Below are 24628 nucleotides of genomic sequence, written 5' to 3' on the forward strand. Positions count from 1 at the left end.
ATATAAACAAACTCAAAATTCTGGATTCTAATGTCTATACTTAGATAAAAATTTAATTTAAAAAATCAATCATGTATTTAGTAAAGGAAAAGTAGAAAGCCTCACTAAACTTGAACACATGAAGGTGAATTAATTTCTCTCTCCCCAAAACAAAAAAAAAATTAGGAATTATGAAGAGTATTTTTCTTAATTATAGCTAGCATCCCTATGAAAAGCTTAGTGCTGATCTTCATCTTCCTAATAGCCTTGTTGCTAAATAAGAGTTTATTCAGATTTTCAAACATACTAACGTCTTTGACCTTAGTTCTCTAAAATCAGCAAAAGTCAAAATTCAATTATGTTTGAATTTGTTTTATTACTCTTCAAAATAAAGAGATGTATATATTTTTTAAAAAGAATCATTATGATTTTTAAAATTATTTGAGTTATTTCAGGCCAAGCTTTGAAATATTTTGTAAATAGCTAACTATACTCAAATTTCTCTCTGGGTAAGCAGATAAAACAGTACAATCACATCCTTCATTGACCAGCCTTTTCTCCCACTTATCAGCTACTAAAAGCTCATAACTCCTTTTAGCCCACTAGTATATACTGCTTGGCAAATAATAAGTTTTACAAGGTTCTTCGGTGTTCTAATGTTCACACAGCTGAACTCTCTCCAACAGGCTATGGAAGAAAATAGGCTTCCCTATTTATGATTGTAATTATAATATAGAGCACTGACATTCTGGACTTCAAAAAAGGTGCTTAATATTTGAATATTATAATGTGCAGGAAAAGGGAAGGAGGGAAGGAAGTCATACCTCCAACAGCACTTCTTTGTTTCTATCTGCCATCTCAGCTGTTTTCCTTTTTTCCCAGAAGATAATTCTGGAAAAATGAATAGATGAAAGTTAAAGGATAACCCACTCTACTATTCCCTTGGCACAGGTATGTATACGATTTCTTCTAGAGACACAGAGCGAGGGGAACACCCCTTTGAAAGCAACCTGGTCGTGGGACCTTCACGGAAATGCTTAACACCGGCCTCCTCCCTACCTATCCATGTATCTTGAATTGTTCCATAAACTGCCCTCCCCCAAATCCTGAGGTGATATTACATGCAACAGCTAGCAAATATGTTTTTGTATATCTAATGAAAGCTACACTTACAGGACCTTAAAAGTTTACAAATTATTAAGTACAACAAGTAAGGCAAATTACCTTAAAATATGCTGAGTTTAACTGATCCAGATGGAGAAAAATTTAATCTAAATCCCAAATTCTCTGAGACTACCGTGATCTCATTTGCTTGACTCAACTAAAATCTGAATTCTAATTATTAGCCTTATGAAACATTTTTTCACAGTCATCCATAAAAAGATCTGTTGGTATTCCCAAATGTGTATTCTTCACTAAAAATACCCAGTAAAGATGTGTCATGATTAAGCTGCTTGAAGGATAACTATTCAATAACTTTAACACTGCTACTATTTTTCTCATTACTACTTTTTATAGTGGGGCTGTTTTCTCTCACCTATAGATTTTTATAAAATATTTGGGTATTAGGAAGGATTAACTCACGTATTATTTTGGAATAAGCAAAGATACTAAATAGATAAAGGTAACATATATTAGAACGTGGAGCCATTTATAATCAAGGTTACTGAGTTTTCAAAAAAATAATTTAAAATAAATCAAAGTGTCAACTGGATAAATGACAAAAGTAGAGAAACTTAAATATGCAAGTACTTTCCTTTGAGGGATAAGGAACTCACCAAATAAACAGCTGGGTTCAAAACGGCTCTGAATTAGAGAGAACAGAAACCTGGTAACCCCTGGAGGTAATCCTGCTTCCCCAAAGGCTCATCCCATCTGGCTCTGCAAAACTGGCAACTTCTTTGAGGCCTGACACCTGGGCCCCAGCAGACTTGCCACCTTGGCAGTAGTGAATGCTCCCATGGGTTTTGCATCCACAATGCTCCAACCGGGTGGTTACCAATCGTTTAACTCTATTACTTAGCAGTCAGAGAATTATATAATATGAACATTTAAGAATCCTGACCTCTGTAAGCTATAGTCTCACCTGTGGGTTTTTGAAAAGTGCATATTTTTCTATACGCTCCATAAATATAAGCTTGTTTTGGCTATCTCTTGTCCATTAAGAAGATTTTCAACCAAGTTTTCATGGTCTTCAAAGATTCTCTCTGTCCCAAAATAAAATATCAGCATTTTGTTAGTATTCATCAGAACTGCATAAAAGACAAGAAACCTTGCGAAGTAATTCACAGCAAAACCCTTAACTGACACCCCTGAGAGATTATCTAGCCTTCCCTCTATTTCAAATAAGGAAAACATGCCCTCGTGGTGTTAAGTGACTTCAGCAAGGTCACACAGCTGCTACATGGAAGGATCAGGACTAGAATCTAGGTCTTCTTCAGCCTTTGCCCATCCCACCCTTAAAAAAACCCCAACATGTTAGTTGCATTTCATAAATTCTGGTATTAAGTGCTTCTAACAGCATTCATTTCTTGTCATTCAAGAAATTTCCAAGATGAGTTCTTCTTTCATCTATGAGTTTTGTTTAAATTTAAACAGAGATGTATTTTCTAATTTCCAAATTAGGAATGAAAGAACTTGTCCTATATATTGAACATATGTTCAAAGAACATATTCTAGAGATAATGATTTTTGAAATTTCTTGAGAGCTGCTTATAACCTCATACCGGAATCAATTTTTTGGAAATACTCCATTTCTCCTGTAAGAATGTATATTTTCCTGTTATTAGTGTTCTAAATATATCTATATTCATTTTTGTCTGCTTGATTATATTGATCACTGAAAGATTCTTAGGTGAAAAGTTTCTACTATGAAGGTAGACTTGTGAATTTCTCCTGGTAGTTCTGTCAACTTTGCTTTATACATTTTAATGCTATTATTAGATAAAATTTAGAATGATTATATCTTCCTGATGAAGATGCATGGTTCTCTTTATCTCTAGTAATGCACTTGCTTAAAGTTTATTTTGCCTGATAATAACATAGTTAATATATCTTTCTTTGGTTAGGTCTTTCCACATTCCTTTACTTTGAATCTTTCTGTGTCTTTAGGTAAAAGGTCTTTTGTAAACAGCAAACAGTTGCATTTTGTTCATTCATCCTTTCTAATAATCTCTGTTGTTGAACTGAATGATTTACATTTGTAATAGTTTGTTTCCACCATCTTATTTTGGGCTCTTAGTAGTCCCTTGTTTTCTTTTCTTTTATTCATTCACCAAGTACTGAATGACTACATATTATATTTGAATCACTGTGCCAAATATGATTAAATGATAGTTATGGATCTTAACTATGGCCATGGAAATATTCTAAAAACTATCATACAAACATTTTCTGTGTATGGTGACACTACATCTATGAACTCAACCTTTCTAATTCTCTAAGAATAGTTATAGGGAAGTATTATTAGAATACATGTTTATACATATTAATAAACTTCTAACTTATGGTTTGGTTTGGGGGTTGTGTATGTGCGTTCTGAGAGAAAAGTGTTAATAATTAAATTTTTATTTCTCTGGAAACTGCTGTGAAATATTTAAAGATATCATAGGTAGTAAGAGCAATGCAAATACATTTTTTAAGCAAAATAGCAAGTTGAAATTGATTACTGATTGACTAAAGCCTAATAAAATAATTATTGCGAGGTTTCTGTAATCACACAGTATTATAAAAAGAACACTTTTTAAAAGAGTCAAAGATGATATAAAAAAATGAGCGATTTTTAAAGTTAGAAAACACCATACCAAACTACAAAACATAGGAAACTAAGACTTAGTACATCTGGCTAAAAATAAGATGTGCTTTATGTTTCCCTTGACAGTCAAATGTTGGTATAAAGACTTCAGTACAAACGTGAATAAATGTAACGGTCTTCAGTAAATGTGTTCAATATATTCGGTTCTTATTTGAAGGGAAAAAAATATTTTGTTCCCTTAAAAAAAGAGAACAACTTTGTTCTGGCCATAAAAAAATCTGAAGTGAACTGGAAATGATACTGTACTCAAAGAAATGTCAAAATACTTGGGGGGAAATAAAAACAATGTAAAAAGTCCAGGGTTATATTATAGAAAAAAAATACAGTATAAAGAACGCCTCAAGTTGCTTTATCAACATGAAAACTGTTGAAATTACATAGAAATTAAAAAGTAATTATAGCAATGATACTACTAACCCATTGTAACTCAGAGATGGTTTCCACCAGAGACCAGTCCTAAACTATAACCGCAGTGAGATTTGTCCATCAGGTTATCCAGCACTTGTCTCACCGTCTGCCTCTCATCCACCATCATTGTTTTAGAACTATCGTCAGACATGTGGACTCTAATCACCAGCTATAACAGGAAAAAGGAAATTAAATACAAACCAAAAAACAGGCATTCTAGAAATTTCTTCCAATATTGAGTAATGTTCTGAGTAATGTCCTTAGCTAAAATATAAATTAAAACACAAGTAATGACTTTATTATGCAAGAAAAATACTCTAAAATTAGGTATTAGATAACCTAACTAAGCAAATTTAATGCATTTTTAAAAATTAAAATAACAGGTAAGATTATATAATAAGACTATTTGTTTTACCCTTTTAGAATTTAAAACCAGAAAGGTATTTCTTTTATAATGCATTTTATCCACAAAACAATACATGTGAAAAATGTATTAGAAAGAAATACCCCTCTATAGCTTGCTATATCTTAGAGCTACGTTACGTAAACAAGGCAATTCTTCATAAATCCGTAAAACAGATACAAATCCCAAACCAAGAAAAAGCCCAATATCACCTTCTTCACTTGTGCCTCTTTAATTTTCTCTAGGGCAACTCTGATCTTCTCAGCTTTCAATTTTGCTGCCTGTTCTTCCTGTGAACACAAAGCACTTCAGATAAACTCATGCTAAAATAATGAGAATTTTTTGAGAAGTCGTTTATACTTAAGGATGCTGCTAAAATTGAATTTCAGTAAGAATATAACTTCACACACTTATATAGAGAACATTTTAAAAATAACCATGTTCACAAAGTGAGAGCAGACATATTATAACGGAACATTTTTTAAGATGCAGACTTGAAGATCTCTTATAATAAGACTAGATTTTCATATTCTAGTGATGTAGTAAATTAATTTAATTTTAATTTAATCCAACAGTTTAATTCTCGACTGTCAATCTGAAGCAGATAAATTTCAGGTTTCAGGATAGGGAAAACATGAGGGTATCTGTGGGTCTGCCAGTGACTCTGAATTTATACCCCCTCCAAAGTACAGGCAATCTTTTGCATAGCAATGTTCTGTCCTGTTACACTGAAAACATATCATCATCATAAAAATAGCAAAAAACCAGTATCAATTTATCTCTTTGCAGCCATATAAAAATACTTGATAAAAAATGTAGGTATGTTCATATTAATATACAAATACAAATAGAGGAGTCTGCATTAAATTCTTAGGTTTTACTCTGCTTTGGAACAATCACACAATATAATCAATGTCTCATGTCTCTAAATGCAATTTTGTTTTTATTAATTCATGGATAAAAGTTCTTAAAATACTAAATATAATTTTCCAAATATTTAACTTACAGTAATTTCTACTTTATAAAATTTAGATTACAAGTAGTAATAAAATAAACTATACTTAAAACATTTGCCTATTTTCTCCTAGAACAACACAAAGTACTGTAATACTGGTACTTACTTGTACTTTCCAGCAATAGGCCATAGTACACTGTAGCATTAATCTCCAATTGAAAAAGACTCATGTAAGTAAACCTTTGTTTATAATAAGGATTCCTTTTTAATTCTAAGCTTTTGGTTGCTCTAGCAAATATCTAAAATACCTAAGAAAAACATTAAATGCCATATTATATATTTACTTAATATGACTTTAAAAAAAAAAAAAAAGAGAGAGAAACCTATTTACATCAGCTGAACTTTATCTGCTCTGGATTGTGATTAAAAACCACAATCCATGTGTTATTCTTCGTTAAAAAGCTAAAGTTTCTAGGGCAAAAAAACAAAAACTCAATTCATTTAATAGATTATTCCCTGTTCTCCTAAATTCTGTTGGCTTTCTTATTTTTTAACTGCTTCTCTTTCCATTTCACACTCTAGGCTGACTCCCCTCATTTCAAGCTTAGTATTTACTACTCTGTGGAACAGAGAAGAAAACAGTGGTTAGGAAGGACAGTGGGTCTGTTTGCCAGAAATCTGATCCATTTCAATGAAAGCAGCCAGTGAATTAACATAATAACTAAGGTCTGGAAATACTATCTGTAAACCCAATTAGACACAGAATGAAGATTGCATTTTAACAATGGAGAGGAGTAAGATAAGACTTGATTCTTAGATATACTCCTTTGATTAAATCATCCTACCTCCGCCTTTATGCAAATAAACAAATTACAGAATTAGAAAATATGTTGACTGTATATTTTAACATAAGATACATTTTTTTCTTTTTAAAGCAGGCTATAAAATGAGAAAACTAGACTACTGTCATTAAAACTCTCAGTTTCTAGAATTCTGTGTCTTAGAGAAACAAATCATTATCAAATTACCAAACCCTATGTGTTTCTGATGAGTAGAGCACTATTCTATACAGGAATTTTAAGTACTAGCATTTTCCAGCGGTTTTATGAAATCAGTTATTTCATCATATTTTGGAAGAGAAAGAGGGAAGCAAGAAGTTTTATGAGTGTTTTCTCAATGGGATAATAATTGTGTGTTCTTCATGGCTCATTTGCCACATCCTTATATTGGTATAAATGGCTGCTATAAAGAAGAAAAATTTACCAAGGCATAATTTCGAATTTCACTTCATATTTCTGAAAGCAAATTTAAATCTCTAAGTCTGAAGAGGAAAAACTGATAGTATCAATGCTTTGTGTATCTGGAACATAAACATGAGCTTCTAAAAGGCCAAATTCTTTTATGATATTATAATTAATCTGCAGAAGTTAAAAAATGTTTAGAAGATTTCCTCAAAGCCAAAAAAAAATTTTTAAGAAAAGAGAATATTCAAGAGAATGAGAGGACAAGCCATAGACTAGGAGAAAATATTTGTAAAATATTTATCAGAATATTATCACATCTGATAAAGGACTATTATCCAAAATATACAAAGAGCTTTTAAAGCTCAACAAGAAAATGAACAACTCAATTTAAAAACTGGGCCAAAAACCTGAACAGAACTCACCAAAGCTTACACAGATGGCAAATAGCCTGTGAAAAGATGCTCATGTCATATGTCACTAGAGAATTGCTATCGTTGTTTTAATTTAAACAACGATATACCACTACACACATATTAGAATGGCCAAAATCCAAAACACTGAAAACATCAAATGCTGGCGAGGCTGTGGAGCAACAGGAACTCTCAGTCATCGCTGGTGGGGATGCAAAAGGGTGCGGCCACTTTAGGAGACAGTCCGGTGGTTTCTTACAGAACTAAACATGCTCTTACAATATGATCCAGTAATCAAGCTCCTTAATATCTACCGAAATGAGCTGAAAACTTACCTCCACCCAAAAACCTGCGCACAGATGCTTATAGCAGCTTTCTCTATAACTGCCAAAACTTGGAAGCAACCAAGATATCCTTCAGTAGACAAATGGATAAACTGTACTACATCCAGACCATGGAATATTATTCAGTGCTAAAAAAAAAATGAGCTATCAAGCCATGAAAAGACATGGGAGGAACCTTAAATGCATATGACTAAGTGAAAGAAGCCAACCTGAAAAGGCTACATATTGTATGATTCCAACTATATGACATTCTGAAAAAGTAAAACCATGGAGACAGTAAAAAGATTAATGGTTGTCAGAGGTTAGGGAGAGGAGGGATGAACAGGTGGAGTACAGAGGATTTTTTGTGGGAGTGAAACTACTCTGTATGATACTATAATGATAGCTACACATCATTACCCATTGGTCCAAAGCCATAGAATGTACAACATCAAGAGTGAACCCTAATGTAAACTATGGACTCTGGGTGATAATAATGGTCAACACTTGTTCATCGACTATAACAAACGTGCCACTCTGGTGGGGGATGTTGATATGGGGGAAGCTTTGTACGTGTGAGGGCAAGCGGTATATTGGAAACCTCTGTACCTCCTTCTCAATTTTATTGTGAACCTAACACTGCTCTTAAAAAATAGTCTATTCAAAAATGGAATATAAAAATTTAAATACAGCATTCTGATATTGGTTATAAATACCAAAACAGTATTTTCATACTCCATTTTATTATGATATTATTTACCAAATACAATAGAATACAACCATTGCTATCTTTCGAAGCACTGACATAAAAAGTCATTCAATTGTAAGATTAATTTAAACTCCCAGATCAGTTTCTGCTCCACAGGCTAAAAAGTTGACACATAGGAAGAAAAGGATTAAAGAAACAAGAGAAACAACCAATTAACATACATTAAACCAATTAGATTTCCTAGCCATCAATAAAAACCATTTTTATGTAGAGCAGCCAGGTGGGCCTATTTTAACACCCAAACTCAGCTATTCTTCCATTTGCTCAAAATACTACTCTAATAAATACATAAATTGGTCAAATTTGAATTTAAGAACCGTGCGCTTAATTTCAACCTCGGCAAATTTTAGTTTATTCTTCTCCAGTTTATTAGCAAGGATAATCAATCCCCGCTAGAAGCTTTTTGAAGAAACAATTGATCAAAATACCTCTAACTATTAGAGTTTGAATGTCACTGGAGCAAAACTGGAAATAAAAATATTTGTATCAAATTGCAAGATTCATAGTTTTATACTTCCCATGGGTAATAAGCTCTTCCTCAGAAAGTTGGCTTGTATCTACTATATTTAAGCTAGAATCATATCTTTTGACCATAACAACCATAGAAAGGAAGAAATTGTTTTAAACTCAGAGTGCTGTGCAATACAGGAAAGGTCAATAAATCTTTGCTGATGTGTTTAGATTATATACTTAGAAGACATCTAATAGTTTACTTATTTAGGCAATGCAAATCTCTGTTCAACGCCTGCAGGCCAAGTTTAATACAAAGAACAAAGCTTTATTCATCCCATGTTCTCTTCTGTTTGTTAAAGTTGACAAACTCAGGTCTTAAGTTTTCTGCCCCTTATCTTTGGGCTATTCCTTTGTTCACACTGTTTGTCTCACAACCATCCTAAACATAAGTAAAAGATACCTCACACATATAACAACTTAACTTTCTCTCCTACCTCTACCCTTAAAAGGGCAAGAGACAACCTATTTTTCCACCTGAAAAACTCCTGTGTGGCTATCAATAACCATCAAATGCCAAGCCTCCTCAAATTTACATAAAGGACAAAAACTCCGTTAAGATCTTATGATTAAATGAAAGCCAATGCCGTGGTTACAAAGTGTTACAGCATTCTCTTCAGCGTAAAAATTAGAATACTTAGAGAAAGAGTTACGGTTGCAAAGAACTGGCTAGTGAATTCCTTCAAGTAAGAAATTATTAAGGCTTTGTGGGTTCAGAACCAATGGGATTGAAATTAAGGAGCTGAAGAGTAGTTAGCAGTTTCTTTGAGGTCAAGTTTGTCTCACAGATTACAATAAAGTTGTGTAAATTAAAATGATTCAAAGAAAACTTGGATTGATGAACAGTTTAATGCCCACAAAATGTTCTATTGTATAAAACTGCTTAGAGCCAAAATAATAATAGTAACAACTAGTCTACTTCCCCCTGAAGAAATCACGAAACAGATTCTTTCACTAAGAAGAGAACTAATATTAACTGAATACCTACTTGCCACACACTACAAGGCATGTATCTCATTTAATTCTCAATAATGCAGGGGCTAACGTTATTATTATTGTGTCCACTGCACTAATTAAGGCCCAGAAAGACTTATCTTTCAGAGATCATACAGGCAGTTACCAAGTGAATAACTACTTGCTCTTTCTACCATGTCACAGTCCCTTTTGTCCTTAAGGATTATAGCACATACTTGGGGATAACAGTAATAAAAACTGCTTATCAAAAATAAAAGACTTTCAGTAATATAAAAGCACTTTTACAACTTCTCTGAAGCAAAGAAAAGGGTGGTTAACAGTACAGCAGTCCTTGAAACCCTGATGGTCACTAGAGGACCATTCTTTTACATGACAGATGTTTGTCGAGACTGTGCAGGCTTGGGCTTGAGTGCAGGGGATACAGAGTTCCTGCTCTCATGGAGCTTACATTTCACGAGAGACAAGAAAGAAATAGGTATGGGATAAGTCAGTTAGTGGTCAGTTCTATGAAAAAAAAATAAAATAAAGCAGGTTAAGGGAGTAAAGAGTGAAAAAAATGCATTATTATTTCAGGAGGTCAGGGAAAGCCTTTCAAATGGTACCCAGAGACTTAAGGGCATCAGATCAGCAATGTGTCTTTTGCCCATTGCTCCCATTTATGGCAAAATAGTCCTGTGCTGGCACTAATGCTGCTCCTAGAAGAAATAGGTTGGCATTGTTTTTGCAGAGGCTCCTGGCTCAGAACTGTATATGGGGTAGTTATTTCATTAACAGTGATATAATGACAACTGGATTGGTGATGGAAACAAACAAACAAAGCATTCTTTTTGCATTCTTGGCCTAAGCAGTGTCACTGTGTTCATTTTACTGTGTTCTAACTACCGAGTGTTACAAAGTCCTAGTTTGGAAAAGTGCAGGTCAGAGGTGAGTCAGTAACTGGGACACCATGCTTTTGGGTAAGGGGAACCAGACTGCCACACAGGTGGTATGAAAGAGGTATAAACTCAACTCAGCTTCAAAACAGCCATGTGCTCTGGTAGAGGGCACTGACATCGAGAGGTCCCTGTGGCTCTGGTTATCTAGGAATTTCTGCCCCCTCGTCCTTGACTCCAAGCCCCACTCCACCCTAAATGTTTAGGTTCTATGCTACTGAGTCACCTTCCTGAGCAAATGTCTTGTTGTATAAAAGCAGGGCAGTATATAGAGGTAGCTAGAGTCAGATGTTGGCCACATACACCAGTAATGCCACCACTTGGATCTGAGTAGCGATGGCTCTGACGCTGCAGTGAGTATCAACATCTCTTGGGCAAAGGGAGATGAGAAGTTACTGCCTGCATTTGTTCCAAACTTGCAAACACTACTATCCCTGTGATAGGAACTCTGTTCTGTTCACTGCCATAGCTCAAGGTTGTATGTAAACAGTGTCTGGCACGTAATAGGTATTCAGTGAATATTTATTGAATGAAGTATTCTCTTCAATAGATTCTCACTGCATTTAGGGGATAAAAAAAAAAAAAAAACTCCTTAGTGTGCCTTGAATGATCTGATTCCTGTCTACCTCTCCAAACCTAAATCAAGATACTCATTTTTTCATTCAACTACTTAACTACTGTGGCTCCAGCAACATAATGTTTCTTCAGCTTCTCAAACATGCCAAGCTTTTTTTCTCCCTGGACCTCTCTACTTGGAAACATTTCCCTTCACCCTCAAGCTGGCTTCTTTTCATCCTTCAAGCTTTACATTAAATGTCACCCCTTATAAGGGCCTTTGCTGATGTTACCCTCTAAAGGAAATGTAGCCCTAATCCTTCCCCCCAGTATTCTCTATTACTTACCTCGTTTCCTTCATAGCACGTAACATGATTTAGAGTTTGTTTACATGCTTGCTTGTAAACATTTTTTATCTATATTCCTAAACAGACTGTGAGCTGCTGAGGGCAGGGAAGATGTCCACTTTATATAAAATTATTGTATATCCCGGCACCTAACGCAGTACATGACTAAACAAATATTTGTTGAATAAATAGGCAATGGAAATGGTAGTATGTTACACTTCATCTGAGAGCAGTATACAAAATGCACTGGAGGAGGGACAGGCAAAAATAGAGACAAGAGTCGTGGCTCTAATAAAAATACGAGGCTGCTTTAGGGTGGTAGCAATGGGAATGAAATGGATGGGTGAACTCAACCAATCCTACAGATTATGACAAGCTTATTAGAGCTTTGAGATAATAAGTGAGAAGAAGAAAGGCACCAGATGCCTCAAACCTGGGTAACTGGGAGAGTGGCAGCATTGTGAACAGAAACAGAGGCGTCAAAAGAAGAAAAGAGATATAAATGGTGAGGCCCCAGGGAGAGTGTGGTTAAGGAAGCTGAAGACCTGCAGAACTGGAGGTGCTGGTCCTCTTCCAGGAAATGTCTGACAGTGACCTCTCAGGAAGAGAGACCTGATCGATAACAGAGATCCTAGTTGAAGCTATGAGAGTGGATTCCAGAGAGAAGGAAGAGCTAAGAAAAAGGGAAGAATTTTGCTATGGTTATAAAGTACACGGCTACCATGTGCTTAAGATTTCTAAATTTCCCTCATCTTTAAGCTGCTTCTACCCTATTCCTAGATCTCCTTTAAGGAGAGAAACTCAAGCAAAAGAAAGGGTTTTATTGCTGATTCTTGAGTCTTCTCTTTGAGCTGTTATTCATGGAGATTTTAATTTTAGCTTTACCATCTTCTTTCACAAGTTTATAAAGTTAAGAAGAAATAATTTTTTAAAGAAAACCTCTGATACAATAATAAAACTTAGAGACATAAACCATAATACTTTGTATATTCTTCAGAAACTATCTATAACCAAGTCTGACATGCTTGAATTTAACATTATTTAAATAAAATAACAAAATAAAAACATAACTTGTGAAGAGGTAGAAAGCTATTCAGCTTTCCTATTCTGTTCTTCCTGAGTTAATGATGACAGTGGCTAAGTGATTTTAAATTGTTGTAAAATGCCAGCCCAATGAACATCCAGCTGGACTGATTCAAACCTTTCTGAGGGCAGAGAACTGAGAAATTTAAATTGCAGCCTTCTCTTCCAATTTGACTAAACTAATGTAAAGTAAGATTCTGCTTATATAAATAAATGTTTAATTAAATGAGGCATTGATAACATAAACAAAAATTAAAAAACAAAGTTTGCTAAAGTACCTCACAGCATAGATGACCATTAGAAGTAAGTTAAAATTAAGCAATGATTTTTAGACTTCAAAATGAAATACAATGTTAAACTAGAAAAAGTGCAACACACTTGGGCAGGCTGTCAGGTATTTACGAAAGTTAAAAACTAGTGAAAAATTACTGAAAATATTTTCTACTCTCAGTGTTTTCTGATAGTTATTAAGATCAGTAAATAATTACCTTCAGTAAGAGAAAAAAATACCTCTATTAAGAGCAAAGGTACAAAAATAAGAAAGCACACCTGAGAAATCTGAGAGCACAGTCAAAAACAGAAATTACATTCTACCTATAAGGCAATAAATATTTACATGCAGGTGGAAGAAGTAGTATCACCTTGGTCAGCAAATGAGAAGGTTTTCCTGCAATGTTTCTCAGAAGAAGGGAGGTTTCCCTGTCCAGATAGGAGTGCTTGTGCAGAAAAAGAGAGAGAAACAAACAAACAAAAAAGGCAATAGAAGTCAGTGGAGGTTTTATGTGATTAACATATAACGTTGACAAAGCAAGAATGATTCTCTACCATTAATTTCATACTTTACCTAAACTCAATGAAATATGACCAAATTAAAAAAAAGAAAAAGAAAAGGAGGGGGAGGGAAAGACACCACCTTTGCCAGTAGGCATGCCCTAGCCCACTCCTGGCTGACCACCCAGCTCGGGGAAAATGGATCACACCCTGCAAAGATCACAGAGCAATCTGTCTTTTAGGGCTGTGCTTGTGAGTGCTGTGTACACAGCACAAATAAACAGGTGTCAAAGACGAATGACTATCCCTATTCCTTCCTCAGTTTTAAAACTTCTGCAAGTATTTCTGACCAAATCAATGATAGCCACACCAAGAGGAAAAATGTCCATAAATATTTTGCCTAATGGTATCACTTGTTTTCAGTAAAATTTTATTAATTCACTCATTATATCAGTATTACTAGTACTGTGTTGCCCAAGTAAAGGACTTGTATAGCAAATGAATGATATAAACAAAATATTATGAAGTGTTTTCCCTTAAATTGGTTAAATTAATTCAATTAGTATATTTTCATAAAAATGATTTGTGAATAACATAGTCCCTAACTGACCTCTTCCCCCTTAAAACCTTTTTAGTAACACACTGTAAGTTATGCTTTTGCAATTGTATTTATTAAACTCATATAGTATAAATTGCAGCTGTTTTGATATATGTATAATTCAGACTTGCTTACCCCTAAATAATTCTAAGTTAGTATTTATTTTTTAATGTTATGTAGTTACCAACCACCATTTAAAACAATGCATGGCACAGCTGAGTGGAGTTACAGAAAGTATTCTATAATATTATATTTTATAAATCTAAGTATATGTCAAGTTATTCTTGAGAAACAAATTTTTTGGAGAGAAATACTAGAACAGCACCTACTCTCATAAAGTCCATTGTCACTGATAACAAGATACACTACTTCAAAATTAAAACACTGTTACAGAAAATAATATTAACTTAATCTTTGCTCATATCTACACTATGTTGAGTTGGGTTTGCTATATTGTATGTCACTGCCTGTATTTTTTTTTTTTTTAGCTTTTAGTTCAAGATGAACCTTACAGGCATACCTGCCCCTTTCACCCACTGCTGGGGGGGAAAAAAACAAAAACCAAAACAAACAAACAAAAAAACCCCTAAGATTTAAAACAAAAACTGGACATTTTCATCAATATTAGCACTAAAAGGTCAAACAATAATAAGAAGAGAGAAAATTATCTCTAGGTCCTCATTTACCTAGATGGTATAATCACCCTGAAGGTAAAGATCAGTTGGCTCACCTATAAAAACGCCAGGTAAGCAGAAATTTCTGAAAATTCGATTTAATTTGAGGTTAGCAATCAGCTAAGACCAGGAAGAAAACTGAGAAGGAAAATTAAAAAGAGCAACTATAACTTTCATTGCTCTTATTCCCATTCATTTCTTGTTATTCATATATAATGGGAAAAACGTATTCTTACGTAATTATGTAGAACACATAGAAAATAATTTCTTGAAAACCTAGTCCTATTCATCTTACTCATAAAAGTTACTTTCTCAGATAAAGATCCCCCAAATGAGTAGAATATCTGTATTCAGATAATTGTTTTTCAAATTAAAAAAAAAGTCTGCTTGAGGCCATCGAAACAAACTGTTCTTTGGTAAATATAATTCTAGACATTAAATTCAAGTTTAAACTTAAAAAAAAAGATCTTACAAAATTCACTCAATCAGTCTTCAAACTCAAATCACCTCAAGACTTCAAATCACTAAAAAAATCTATATCTGATCAGTAAGAAACAATATTATCTAACTGTATTTGTTTAAAGACCCAGAAGTAGAAGTTACTGATTTTAAAATACTGAAAGGTTTAAATACCTTAAAATAAAAAGAGGATAATCATTATGGTTGGTGACCCCCCAAAACGCCACATCTAAAAAAATGAGACTACAAGCAGTAGCTGAACAAGGTCATAAAGCCCTTTGTGTTCGGGACAGTCTCTCAGCCGTGCGCTGCTCAACCACTAGCCAGGGCTCCACGTTCTCTCTAAGCTACAGCTATTTGTAGCAGAAAAAAACGAAAATCTAGAAACCAGACGCAGCTAGCACCTTCCCTTCAATAAATGCCTTATCTACCTTCCCCTACTGGCGCCCGTCACGCACTGCTCTAGAATTGCTCAGGAGGGCGGTGCGGGCGGCCCAGAACTGGTTACTGGAGAAAGATGCGAGAGGGATGAGGAGAGTGGTGTGCAGGTGGAGGACTGAGAAAAGGGAAAAGACACAGTGTTCTGGGCACACTGTTAAATCAGCCTCAGTCTTGGTACACGTTGCTGGTAACAAAAATGCACATAGCTTCATTTAAATAGTGCCTTCTTATATTTTCTTTCATTTACCACTAACAACACAAAGTCAGTAGCCTATTTTTAATCCATTTCACTGGTGTATGAGCCCATTTTCTCTCTCTCGTCTATTTCCCTCCTTTTTTCATTTATTCACCATTTATTCAATGTTGAACCTGGAACCATGCCAGGCACTGGAGATGCAAAGGCACTCTCTGCTCTCACAGAGTTTAGAGTCTAATAGGGAGATAACTGGCAACTATAATACAGTATGTTAAGTGGTATAGGAGCAAGTAAGAGGTAGAGACAGTGTCTAAACCCAAATTAGGGGCTCAGCAAAGTATTTCTGAAAAAGCCTAGAGTCCTGGAGGATGAGTAGGAGGCAGCTGTGGGTGGGGTGGAGGGTAGAGACAGAGCAAAGGGAGATTTCAGTGGTTCTCAACTTGGGTGGTGCTTCCCTCAAGGAGGCATTTCATAAAAAGTTGGGGATATTTTGAGCTGTCACAATGAGGAGAAGGGGGCATTACTGGTATTTATGAGGAGGGAAGTCAGAAATGCTAGATGCCCTGCAAGCACGGAACAATGTCATATAATAACAAGTCCCACATCACACATGAATTTTTAATGTCCTTATTATAGATGGGAATTCCTGTTGATAACAATCTGAGTTTAGAACTCAGTAACTCCATTTTACACATAAGAACAAAGTATTTCTATATAATTTTGATATTCAGTGACTCTTTCAGGAATGCTATTTACCATGTAAAACAAATTGAGGGAAGCCTGCACTTAATTCCCGTTCAACATTTACCAAGAATTATTCATTATGTTGGAAAATCATTTCACCAGTGGAAACCCAGCTTGAAGTAAGATTTGCCGATACGAGAACTGGTAGTATCAGTGTGCACTCTGTCACATGCAAATAAATGACAGGAGAGAGTTGATATTCCTTTTAACAGAATTAAGAACCAGATACTGTTAAATTAATGAAAAGACATGAAAGGCAGGAATTTCACTGAGTTTCATTAACACAGATTATTTTAAAATATTTCAATTACTCTATCTTTCAGAATTATTTAAAATATAGCACAATAAGAAATCTGTAATGTAAAAAGTCAAATGTAAAATCATTTTATCACTACCTCATCCCACACTACAAGGCAGGGAATAATTTTGTCACTACAATTATAAATAAGCATCATCTTATTTGCAAGAAATTTGTACTTCACCATTTTCTTTTCTTTGGCAATCTATAAATTGTGTCAGCACATTATCCCTACTTCATTTAAGGTTATTTCCCTTTTTAAAATTACCATATACAGGAACGTTTTGTCTGCTGTTATGTGCCATAACATGTTTTAATTCTGGGTCCACCCATATTTCTGCTTTGTTTTTCCTGTAAAAATGACTTCTGATCTCACTTTTCTTAAATCCAAAGTTCTTAATTATAAGTAGGTATAGGATTTGACTATTTCATTGTATCTTTTAATACAGTTTTTAAGTGGCCAATAATTTAAAACCTGAAATAGATACATTATAATATAAATTATTTTTGGCTATTTCTCCTTCATACTAGGTGTTAGGGCATTAAATTCACTAAAAAAACACACAAAAAACAGGTATGTAGGTAAGTTATATTATCTATGAATTTCATTTGGGATAGTAAAAGTAGTGTTATAAATTATTTGTTATAAAATAGGGGTATTGGGACTGAAAGGACTGAGAACTGCTGCCTGGGCGGAAGAGACAAGTAGATGGCAATGCAAATATTACAGTACGAGTGGCTGATGCCTAAGAATGTAGGGGAGGGGCCAAAGGTAAGGTTGGAGAAGTGTTTTTCACTAAGCAGGATATAACCCATTAGTGGGTTGTGGAATCAATTCACTGGGTTACTACCAGTACTTTTAAAGGATAGGAAGGAAGGAAGGAAGGGAGGGAGGAAGGGAAGGAGGGGAGAAGGGAAGGTCAGAGGGAATCTGATTCAACGGGGTGGGGGGTCAGGGATTTTTTTTTTTTTTTTTTAATGCTTCATAGATGACTCTGAAGCAGCACTGGCTAATGGAAATATAATATGAACTACAAATGTAATTTAAAGTTTTCTAGTAACCACTTTTTTAAAACAGTAAAAAGAAAATGATGAAATAAATATTAGCATCTTTTATTTTACATTCTTTTTTTCATACTAAGTCTTCAAAATCCAGGATGTGTTTTTATCTTTATAGCACATCTCAGTTTGGATTACCACGTGAAGTGCTTCATAGCCTCACGTGGCTAGTGGCTACCGTATGGAGCAGCGCGGCGCTGAAGCAGCCAGGGTTGTCAACCACGGACCAGAGGATACATTTTTGAAGAAATGAGGTTTTCTGTTAAGCATCAGTGCAGAAGAGTCATTACACTTGATATCCCCATTCTGAAGAACAGCTAAATTTAGTAATATCTTGAGAAATTTACAGAAGCCCTTAGCTTACGAATAAAAAAGGTTCTGATATAAAATTTCTCTATACCAGATATACAACCACCAGCATAATCTTACCATGAGTTTTAATATTCAGTGGTACTGTATCATACAGTTGCTCATTTGTTTCTGCTTATTTATTGAGCTTTGTTTGTGTTCAAAAAATTGAGATATATGACAAGGTTTCACCATCAGGAGTTCTAGAGAATGCATTCCTCTTTGCTGATAAAATTTAAGTAGTCCCAATGGACATGTTTACAGAACTTACAGGTGTCAGCTCAGCCTGTTCTTCTGTGAAGTCAATGTGACGCTTGGCCTGCTTGCTGGGACATCTCAGAGAAATAGCATGCTGTGAAAATGGAGGAAGGAAGAAAATGACAGGTAAAGGAGGTGGAAAAGGGCAGTTCTCATTATCATGCAGGAAGAGAAAAAGATCACTGAAATGAATCATTGAAACAAAATAGTAATGAAAAGTTGCATGCACCTCATTATACTGTGCAAAAATAGAAAAGGTAAGAACCAGATGATCCTAACCCTTGATAATTTAAGGATAACCTCACTCTCCTTCTGGACAGTAGAGCTCTACTGGAGAACTACACAGAAACAGTGTGCCCAGTACCAATTCATACTGAACCTCAACTGGGCCTTAACTGTTCTTTGGCAGTACTCTTAATCTTTTCTCCTCTCTCTAAGTCATTCCCTCTAAGCTTGTTCTTAGAGGGAACAAGTAGTTTCCAAGTTCTTCAACTTCCTGGTTTCATCCTTCAACCTCTTCCTATGACCTCACTTCCTTCCATTTCTAAGAAAATTGCATCTATCATGAGGATCTTCATCCCTAAAATGTATCCTATAACTACACCCATATTCTCATCCTTCTCTCCACTTCTATATGAGTAAATACCCTTTTTTCCCCTCCAAAGCTAACCATGTCCTAGCTCCCACTCATTCCCCTTCTAATATCTCAGTCTCTGATACTCAACTGGTCTAGCTTATTGGGGCTGAGAAGGACAGAAAAATATTCAATTCTTCTGGGTACCCTCCTCTTGTTAAACTATTATTTTTTACTTTCATTATTTTTTACTTTTGAATTCAGCTACAGTGTACCTCTTGCACTTATCCCTTAATTCCCTGCAGTCTAGCATCCACCTTTCTTCTCCAAAGTCTTCATCCTTTGAGTTGTAATGCATTCTGTAATTCATTCTCAAAGTCATCAATGACCTTTTAACCAAGGTTTCTGTCTTTCCTATCACAGTACTTTCCTCACTGTACTAAAATTGCTTCTTTGGTTGTCTGTATTGACACCCCTCTCCTCAGACAATAGATTATAATCTCCTAAGGACGTTGTGTATTATGTTCACAGTTTTATCCCTTACTGCCCGACACAGTGTCTAGGTGCTCCAATATTTATGGAATGTATGAATAACTATTACTTCTTGGCCTTCATGCCACTTGCTTGGCCAGATCAAGACTGTTTTTGCTTTCCTCTCTATACATTTTCTCAGTCAACATATCCTATAGCACTGTGTCGATCACTGCATCAATGGGAGGCCTATCAAATCTATAATGCCATTATCCTCATTTTTAGGAAATAAAGACTTAAGTATTAAGGGCTAAAAAGGCATGATAAATGCAACCAACTCTCAAATGGTTCAGGAAAAAAATGTATATACATAAAAAATAATAAAGTGTGGCAAAACGTTAAAAATTAGTGAACATGAGTAAAGAGTTTCATGAGTTCTTTGTACTATTCTTTCAAATTTTTGTAAATTTGACATTATTTCAAAATAAAAAGTTTAAAAATATATATGTTCTCTCTAGGCTCAATCTCACACAAGCTCCCATCATATTTCTAAACACTTACTGGTTAGTTAAAAAAAAAATCACAATCCAAGGTGTTCAACAAGAGATGGCTGCCTATATACCATGTTAAACAGTATGATGGAACATTATATCGTTAAAATTCAACATATCCTTACCAAAAATGAATATACATATGGGCAGTAACAAAGACAACAGAAAACAGTACATATACAAACAAAGATTAAATGTTGTTACCTTAACGAAGATGAAAAGGGATTATGGAATGATAGAAATCATTTATTTAATGTTAAATAGGTTCCATTTCCATAAAATATTTAAATACTACAAAAAAGTTATCTTCCCAAATCTAAGTTTTATCTTTTCTTCATCACTACTTTCATAAATCTAAAAGCTGTGCTCAAAACACGTAAGAGGAGTGAATGTGAAGGTCAATTCTGCACACAAATTTTGCTCCATACCTTCTCAGTTTCAAAAACTTTCATTTGTTATAAAGCTATCACGCTCTCTATCAATCTCTCAAAAACTCTCCACAAATCTCTGCAAAGTAAGTTATGGATCACTACTTTCTTGAACTGAATCTGTAACGTGTTAAAAGTACCATTTATGAGCCAGAATCTTGTGGGGGGAGGATGTATAGAGAAGCATTGATCTGAACACAGGAGCCCAACCATAATCAAGAAATGACCTTCTACCAAAGCCATGGCTACAAAATAAAACACTTCGTTTTGGTAGCTCGCACCTTAGATAACAACTGGAAGAAAGCGGAGGTTTGTGAACACCCATTAATGCTTCAATAAAACGTTAATCATCTCTTACTGATATGTGTATGTGCTCTTCGCAAATATTAAAAATAAATATAGCGTGATGGTTAAGAATCCAGACCCTGCAGCCGGAGGGCCTGCTTTCAAGCCCCAGCTCAGTCGTTTCCCGGCAACGTGACTCTGGGCTTATTATTTAACCTGTTTCCTCATGTGTAAAATGGTGTAATGACAGCATTTATCTCCAAAAGTTGCTATAAACATTAATGAGTAATAATTACATTACTATTATATCAAAAGTGGGAAACCACCAGCCATCACCTGAATTTTATTTAAGCCTCAATTCATTTAGATTAGAGCTAGCTTATAGCTGTCAAATTTTAACAATGTATTCAGGAATATACTAAAACACCACAAGATGGGGATGTTACTGCATAAATCTCGTTGCCTTTTTTCTTCTGCCCATGTAGTTCTGTCTCTAGGTCTGGATCCGAGAAGCACTGGCCAGTCTAGCCTTGTCTTGATCCTCCTTCAATTCTGTGATGAGGCAGTAAGGCATTGCTGTGGGAGCTCTATAACCAGACTGTCTGGGTTCAAACCCTTGGGAAAGTTATTTAGTCACTCTGCCTTAGTTCCTTTCATTGTAAAATAGAGGTAATGGTACCTATTCCACTAGGCACTGTACAGATTCAGTGTGTTAAGCATGTAAAGCACAATGCCCAACACAGAATAAGTACTCAATATAGTAGCTCATATTATTTTCTCTTTTTCCCCCTCTTCCATTTATTCCTCTCCTAGATATGTAACTGGCCATTATATAGCCAGTATAAGGTCCTTTACCAGCTTTACCCAAGACAAAACAAAACGGAAAAGAAAAACAAAACAGACCTAAAACCGAATAAAGATGCGTTTTCACCTCCTCAAGGAAACACTGCACATATTTCTAAGAAACCCACACGACAAGGATCAGGGCATATATGCCAGTGTTGACTGGGTGGCGTGTCTGAAAAGTGTTTATGAGTGATGACCAGGCTTTTCCCCTGGCTTTCACCAATCTTCAGTTCTTCTTTCATCTGATACCTATTCCTTCTACTAATCTCACTAGGCCAGTGAAATCTAGAATTAAACACCAAGTTGGTGCATGTGAATAAATTTCACTGAGATGTAGCAACACAGCCACTAGACTTTTAGGCGAAATGTAGCTGTGATAATTAATAACCCCAATCTTTTAGATATGTAGGCCTCTTGAAGTTTCAGAAAGCCCTGTGCTCCCACCTGGTTAATACTTCAGAGCAAAAGGCTGTTTTCTAAGAATAATTTGGGACTTCAATGCCAATGCTACCTGATATTACAACACAATTGCTGTTTTCTTTCCAATACCTCAAAATTTCTGCACACATTAATTCCTGAAATAGTTTGGGAAAGTGAAAGAAGTAAAGGAATTGCACTGAAGCTATGATATGCTGTGTTGCATATCACAAGTTATAATGGTGTATCCATGAAATATTTCATTGAAAAAACCCTATATACATAAGGAAAGAATATATAACACTGAAAAGTTTTAGTAGTTCAGATATTTAGGAAATTTTTCCTATCAAAATATTTATAATACAATCATCAAATATTCTTAAAGATTCAGCAAAACTTTTTGAATCTACCATAAACTTCAGTAAAAGCTTCTAAAAGCATTTTCATTTTAAAAACACATTTTTGTATATAAAATTCCAAATTCAGAGGAATCATTAGTTTAAATCCCACCAGAAAATAAACATACAGGTATATTTTAGCACTAACCTTTTATCAGTAGACCCTACTTTATATAAAATTTATAACATGAAATTACTATTTAAATTTGAAAACTGCTGTCTTATTAAAAATTATTGTTTTATCAGTTAATGTGAATAAAAGTACCAGCAAGACAGCTGCAACATTTATTTCACATAGCTTTAGATATAAAGAGCCCTAATTTACTTCAACTACAATGAATTCTAATTTTAAAAACTTAGCAAATGAACATTACTGATGGATTTCATAAGAATACTAACTAAAATTATTCTGTAATTCATTTTTATGTTTATCCATGGAAAATATTTTTATGCTTAAAGCACTCTGTAACACTCAGGGAATAATCATTTTTGATAATCAGCTTCACTTTATTTTTAAGATACTGATAAAAGTTGGGAGGCAAATGTTGTAGTTTTGGAATTCAAATATAGACTTCCCAGTTATTTGACCTACTTAATCTCTTCTTTGGAATAATGCCCGTACCAACGGGATAGCGGAAGGCTTAAATGAAATAAACATATGTGAAGTGCCTGGAAGCACAGTATTTCAGCAAAAGTCAAGAAACAGAAAGGAGGGGAAAAAGACATACTCTCCCTGATGTGAAATTATACTGTGCCTATCCCTGCCGGCTTCAGAGAGCAAGGAGGCAGAAAGATAAGCCACAGAATTATTTATTTTTGAATGGGCAGTTTGAATACCCACATCCCCAAGACAAAATAGCACCAATCTCAAATTGATTTTTCCAACTGATATTTGTATCACCAAACTTCAGTGCAAGTAACTATTCTGTCCTAGGTTTCTTAAAACAGGTATAATTACTTCCTCTAAAGAACTTAGTGGTGTCTAAAAAAAAAGTTTCACTATCAGAATTTTTACACGTTACTTCACTCATGGCACTCCGTCCACCATCTTGAAAGAAAATAATTGCTGATAATTTTAGACTGGAAGACATCCAGACAAAGATGGATTGAACATGTGCATATATTTAAATGCTCATTCAAATATCTGACTGCTTCTTACGAGCCAAATAATGTTCTAGGTGCTAAAGACACAACAGGAATCAAAGAAATTTTTCAAAAAATTCCTCTCCTCCTGGAGCTCACATTCAAGTGGGAGAAGACAGATGAGCAAAATAAAAGAAGTAAAGGACTTCCCTGGTGGCACAGTAGTTAAGAATCCGCCTGCCAATGCAGGGGGCACGTGTTCAAGCCCTGGTCTGGGAAGATCCCACATGCCGCGGAACAACTAAGCCCGTGCGCCACAACTACTGAGCCTGTGCTCTAGAACCCACAAGCCACAACTACGGAGCCCGCGTGCCACAACTACTGAAGCCCGTGCCCCTAGAGCCCGTGCTCCACAGCAAGAGAAGACACTGCAATGAGAAGCCCGCGCACCACAATGAAGAGTAGCCCCTGCTCGCCGCAACTAGAGAAAGCCCGCGCGCAGCAACGAAGACCCAATGCAGCCAAACATACATACATACACACACATAAATAAATAAATTTATTTTTTTTTAAAAGTAAAATATATAGTATTTTAAATGGTGATAAAATAAAGAGAAATATAGAGCAGAAAAGGGAGATAAAAAGTATCACAGGGCAGAGGAAGAGGAGTTCAATTTTAAAATAGGGTGATCACAGAAGGCCTCACTGGGAAAGTGACATTTGAGCAAATCCCTAAAGGCAGTAAAGGGGTACTGTCACAGGGAAGGGCATCCAGGGAGGGGGACAAGAGAAAAGGCTCTGAGGCAAGCTCTGACTTCCGGCAACGAACAACTGGGAGGCAGTATGGCTGACAGAGTAAGGGAGGGAGGGAGGAAGGAAATGAATACAGGAACAGGCAACAGGAAAGCAGATCTGGTAAGGCCCTGCAGGCCACTGCAGGGATTTTGGTTTTATACTGAGTAAGATACAAAGCCTTTGGGTTTGAGAGGAAGAGGGGCAAGATCTGACTTACCTTTAATAGG

General features: G+C 35.3%; 1 protein-coding gene across 1 annotated transcript in view; it reads right to left on the reverse strand.

Annotated features, from left to right (window-relative positions):
- The window catches only part of RAPH1 (Ras association (RalGDS/AF-6) and pleckstrin homology domains 1), an 86633-nt gene that overhangs the window by 19834 nt on the left and 42171 nt on the right, over positions 1–24628 (reverse strand). The window contains 7 exon segments of the mRNA XM_036857465.1: positions 804–845; positions 847–870; positions 2066–2142; positions 2145–2186; positions 4207–4249; positions 4251–4370; positions 4817–4894. Coding sequence (XP_036713360.1) covers positions 804–845; positions 847–870; positions 2066–2142; positions 2145–2186; positions 4207–4249; positions 4251–4370; positions 4817–4894 — 426 coding nt within the window.

This window comes from Balaenoptera musculus, chromosome 7, assembly GCF_009873245.2.
Source record: "Balaenoptera musculus isolate JJ_BM4_2016_0621 chromosome 7, mBalMus1.pri.v3, whole genome shotgun sequence".
In the NCBI taxonomy this organism is placed as follows: domain Eukaryota; kingdom Metazoa; phylum Chordata; class Mammalia; order Artiodactyla; family Balaenopteridae; genus Balaenoptera; species Balaenoptera musculus.